Source organism: Olea europaea, chromosome 18 (genome assembly GCF_002742605.1).
Source record: "Olea europaea var. sylvestris chromosome 18, O_europaea_v1, whole genome shotgun sequence".
Lineage (NCBI taxonomy): Eukaryota > Viridiplantae > Streptophyta > Magnoliopsida > Lamiales > Oleaceae > Olea > Olea europaea.
In genome coordinates this window covers 19,445,823-19,451,295 of record NC_036254.1, presented here as the reverse complement: position 1 = coordinate 19,451,295, position 5,473 = coordinate 19,445,823, and the positions used below count along the sequence as shown (strand labels likewise).

Here is a 5,473-nt window from a genome sequence, read left to right as displayed (position 1 = left end):
TTTTTTTTTTTTTTCCCTACTTAGTTTTGTAGTCATGAATATAGTCTGAAGCAAATGCTTCCCTTGTTAATTTATATTGTTGGCATGCTGTTAGATGCCAGTCCTTTGCCAGTGACAAAAATTTGTCGTGCTGTTTTACCATATTGCCTTGCTTCTATTTGTTGTACGTTGGCGAGGTGGGTGTCGATTGATTGGTTAGTTCATGGTTGTATTCGACCATATAACTGATGCGGCCAGGTCTGAACGTTTGGATCCTGCGATTCGCCTCATAGTTTTGATTGTATAAAATAACAGATTTGTTTGTTGAATTGCTCTCCTTTCGCCATAGCCATTTTGGTGCATCATGTTTCTCCTGGCTTGTGCTTCTAGAATTGAAGTATGATTATATTGAAATTTTGTAATTTAAATTAAATAATTAAAGGAATTTGTAGCACAACTCCTCAACTTTTCAATTTTACAACGCTGCAATACTTTGGCAAAATAGTTTTCATTTAGTTGATTTTTAGGACTTGTATGACTTTCACATGATTTGACTTTGAAGGGGTAAAAAAGTTAAAAGTTTAATTACGCAAATAAATAAAATTTAAATAAAGATAAAATGAGCGAGGAATTGTTTGAACCCCATAAAATTGGAAAAACACACTTTGGAATGGTAGGTTGATGGAGAATGTGTAATTAAAAGACGAGAAAAAATTTTGAATTTACGTGTAATATAATTTTTTTGAAAAATGTGATTGAAAAAAGAGAGTGAAAACAAGAATTAATCACTGTCTAAATCTTATTTGACACTCAACCTTCCTTGTCCCATCCTGCTCCGCGGAATATTTGCTCCATTGGAAAAATAGGACGAGACATGGAATATGGTCAATTTCTTTTACTATTTTTTTGAAAATGTTATTAAGTTTAAATTGTATCTAAAGAATAAATAATAATACTTGAAGATAAATAAATAAATAAAAGGGTTATCCCATCTCACCCTGTATTTAGAAATTTTTTGATCCTCTATTTTTGTTCTGTCCCATCATGTTGTCAACCCTTATGTCTTACCAATTTCATCTATGGTCTCGCAACCCTTGTTATGGTCGACTATTTGACTAACTATTCTTCCGTTTGATTGAGGGACTACAAGTTCTGCAAATTGATGGAGTAGTGGAAACTAAATAGAAATTTAGTGAATTTATTCAGATTTCATTGAAAGTTTGGTGACCATGGATGAAATTTACTCGAATGGAACTGGTAGCGCATCTTTCCCTCGAGCTTTTTTTCAGGCCCGAGCTGAGCCGAGCAAAAGCTCGGCCAAAAAAATTAGGCTCAACCCGAGCTTTTGGTTCGGGTCTTTCCGAATCGAGTCGACTCGATTTTGGTAATTTTTTTTTTAATATAAATAAAGAGGCAGCAAGTGCTGCCTTAAACAAGGCAGCACCAGGCAGTATGGTGCTGCCTTGTGTTTAAGGCAGTAAGGTGCTGCCTTAAACAAGGCACCAGGTGCTGCCTTCTAATTTTTTTTTTCTTTTCGTATTTTTTTTTTAAATATAGGCTCGTGAGCTCGAGGCGACGAGCCACATGGGCCGACTCGGGCTTTGCCCGGCACCCCAAAATGGGGGCTCGACCTGAGCTTCGGCTCGGTTCTCCCGAGCCTCGAGCCGGGCGAGCTCGAGTTTTTTCCGAATCGAGCCACTGGTGATCCGAGCCGACGAGCTCGATTGTCATCCCTATAAGCAATACATGATGCAATACATGATAGGAGTGATTAAATTAAAATTAAATTTAAGTTCAGTGACCCAATTGAGTATTCATCTCAATTGAAAGTTAAGTGACCCAATTGGGATTTAATTGATAGTTTAGGGACCACGAATGAAATATATCCGAACCGAATTTGTAGCACCGCGGCTTTTCCAGTTTACAACCCAGCACAGACCCTAACCAAATCGAACTCAAAATACGAAGATGGCGTCGTCCAAAACCCTAATTCGCACCGGAGTTTCTCTGATAAACCGTTTCGTCAACCCGACTGTTAATTCGAACCCGATTCCCATCCACCGGATTCTCTGCCAGAGCCCACCATTGATAAACCCTCCGCAGCTGTTCCCCTCGCACTTCCTCCCTCAGTCTCACACCTCCTTTCTACAATTTCCACAGAACCAAAACGACGCCGAATCTCGCAGAGAGCTCTTCCTTCACCCCTCTGGCATCCCGTTTCTTCCGTTCTTCCTCCCCGAAGGTCTTTCCCATTTTCCCATTTATATATACACATATTGAATGTATTGCTCGTACTTGTGCACTTGTATGTTTGGTAATATATAGGTATCGATGCCTATGAGTGGAAATTTTGGGATTCAGCGAACTAATTGATATCATTTCCACATTTACCTTCTAGCCTAGTTATGGGGAGTTTTAGGAATAGGATGATGTTGATGTGTTGATATATCCACTTATTACGCTATGATAGGCACGAATTTATGGGTAAAGATTATAGTGGATGACTTGAGAGTATCTTCCTTTGAAGTTTGAAAATGAAAGAAAAGACTAACCTTGGTCAGGGTTTTCATTATACCTATTTGCTATGTCTTTTAGTCCGACAATATTCTCAAATCATGCCTTTCAAAAGTAGCCTTGTGACATGGATGTGGTTAATTGCTCGGGTGAAGATGAATTCGTGGCTCTTTTATATGCTTAACTTTGTATCTGCTACATGTTTATTGGCTCTGTTGATCAAGTGTTTTATTCTTACATCCTCATAGTTTGTGTCACTCTCTTTCGGATTTGGGGTGTTGCGAAGATTTTTTATGTTATCGTGGGGACCTGCACTGATCCGAGTCATCTTATATTCTTTAATGAAATTGAGATTGTAGCCTACTACTCTACTAGGAACTTAATAATTCTCTAAGTGTCGATACCTACATCAGGATTCTTTGGAAGCTCAAGGAAGCCTTCCGCTATGATCAAGGCATGGTGTTATTAAGCTTGTGATTGCAATTAAGTTAGAAGTCTTTTTCTACCTTTTAGGGACATTAATTAAGGCATATCCTCATTTTTTTTTTCCACTTATTAGTTGGTAATCGTTGATTAGAGTGCTTATATATTCTATAATGCTCAAGGCATTGAAATTGGGTTATAAATGCCTTATTGAAGTTTTGATCAGCAAGAGTAGCCTGTTCTATGAGGAGTCCATTTTTATGGTATTATGCATTTTTCCTGAAAAATATATTTTCTTCATCACTTTTATGGTCGGGCTAGTGCAGCTTGTGCATTGGGTTTAAGTGGCTAAATTGTTTGATGAACTTAACCAGTTTTATTATGGATTAGATTAATGAGTTTGAACACATCAAGGAATCCCTAGTACAGCTACTGTTTCTATGCCACTAAAATTTGATTTTGGAATTAGGAGATATTCAAGAGATTGTAATTTACAGGTGTTAGTGGGTCCTTGACTTCCCGTTCAAAGGATAATGACCTGAAAGGTTTTCATGATGACTCAGCTACATGTCTCTTCAATCTAAGCAACTATGATAATTGTCAAAAAGATCCTTGGAAAGATTATGCCACACTAGGGAGTTCTGTCCAAGTCTTGATTTGGGTCTGTAGGTGAAGGAAGGACTTTTCGTGTGTCTGATTCATGGTGTACAGTTTAATAACATGATTGTACAATGTTTTTTGTGAGTTTATCTCGCTAGATAAAGTTGCAGTGATTCTTTTTGCTCCTACCTGCATGGAGTCTTCCAAACCCCACCCCTCTTCCCAAAAAATAAAAAATGGAAATGTAAAGGAAAAAAGAAAAGTATGGAGCTTCTTTCATTGGGCTTTACAGTTTGTTAATTGAGCCAATGACCGCTAGTTTTCTTCTCCATTTTAATTGAAAAGCGAGAGAGTTGAAGTTTGCACAATTGCTTTATTTTCTTATTTATTTTGCTTCCTGCAAAAATTGGTTCATGATTTTTCTTTTTTTCTTTACCCTACACAGGAGATGATTCTTCATCAAGCAAGTCAATGATTTTACTTCCAAAGCGAACATATCAACCGAGCAACATCAGGCGCAAAAGGACACATGGATTTTTCGCTCGGTACCCTCCTCTCTCTCTTCGTCTACAATTTCTGGTTGTGGATATGATGAAATTATCATGTTGATTATGATTAAACTGGTAGAGTATTTTAAATTATCGAACTATACAAGCAATCTAGACAAGGATCACCACCTCTAGCTGGTACCAACCTTTCATTCTATGGTTCATGGACATATGTTTTTACATGGAATGATATCAAGTAATGGTATCAAAATCTCGACTCATTTTGCTGCAAAAATCTCTTGTTTTTCTTTCTTTCTTTCTCTTCCTGTTACCTCTATTTGTCCCTGGAATCAAAGAATTTGGAGACCTGTTCCGACCAAAATGTGAATGGGCTAGGGTTATGATTTGTGACCTGCCAAACACAGAACATGCTCTTTTTGTTCATAACTGGTAGACCTAGCTCTCAGAAAATTATTTCCTTCAATTACTGGATTAATCACTTATCATGTCCAGCATTGACACCACCAAACTCATTTATGTGGTCCTTTGTGCCGTGCTATTGACTAATACATTTTCTCTACTCTGGACAGGAAAGCAACGAAAGGTGGCCGGAGAGTTATTGCTCGGCGAATCGCAAAAGGTCGGTCCAGAATCACGGCTTGAGAACTCTTGATTGTAGACAAGTTTTGGTCAAATCACCTCACCCTTTGTGGGTTGTTCTGACTCTGCATAATGTTAGGTTGGGATAGAGAAAGTCAAGTTAATCTATTTGGCCTTCGGGGGATTTCAAATGTTCCCAATGCATTGGAGATTTTGCTGTGTCCCAATATTGGAGATTTTGCTGTGTCCCAATAAATATAGTGTCTGAATCATTTTCGGTTGCTTTGGTTTTATTAGTGCGATCACATTAGTTTTTTGTTCCGCTCCTTTGTTGTGCGAGTTTCTTATGCAGAAAAAGTTGAACAAATCTACGAAATTGTAGTTTGTGTTATGAATTCAATAGCTGTCCTGTAGTTGCAAAATACATCTGAGAAGATAATAGTGCGTTTGATTTGCTCTTTTGAAGTCATTTTCATTTTTCTAAAATATTCAAAATGTGTTTGGTATGTTTTTATTAAAAAATGCATTCTTGAAAATAAGGAAAATTATACAACATAAAACTCAAATTGATTTTTTGACACTTTGAGCGTTTTAATTGAAAACACTAAAAAATCTCGAAATAAAGAAAATAAATTAAACTTTTTTAAATTAAAATAATTAATAAAAGAGCGCAAAGTCTATCCAAATATAATGATAAATTTTTTTTTATTACATACTAGTATAAAATTAATGTTTTACTAAATAATCAAATTAATTGGAATAAAAATGTTATAAAATTATTTCTAAAATTGTTAAACGAAATGCATATTCTAGTTTTTATTTTTATTTTTATTTTGAGAAACAATATCAGAATGACAAACTAAATGAGG

At 36.4% G+C, this 5,473-nt stretch overlaps 1 protein-coding gene across 1 annotated transcript; it reads left to right on the top strand.

The window, feature by feature from the left end:
- The first annotated feature begins 1,892 nt into the window (after window positions 1–1,892).
- On the top strand, window positions 1,893–5,058 carry LOC111367686. The gene is made up of 3 exons (XM_022988679.1): window positions 1,893–2,221; window positions 3,962–4,061; window positions 4,595–5,058. The coding sequence occupies exons 1-3, from the start codon at window positions 1,948–1,950 to the stop codon at window positions 4,665–4,667; spliced, it is 447 nt and encodes a 148-aa protein (XP_022844447.1). The 5' UTR covers window positions 1,893–1,947; the 3' UTR covers window positions 4,668–5,058.
- Window positions 5,059–5,473: the final 415 nt, after the last annotated feature.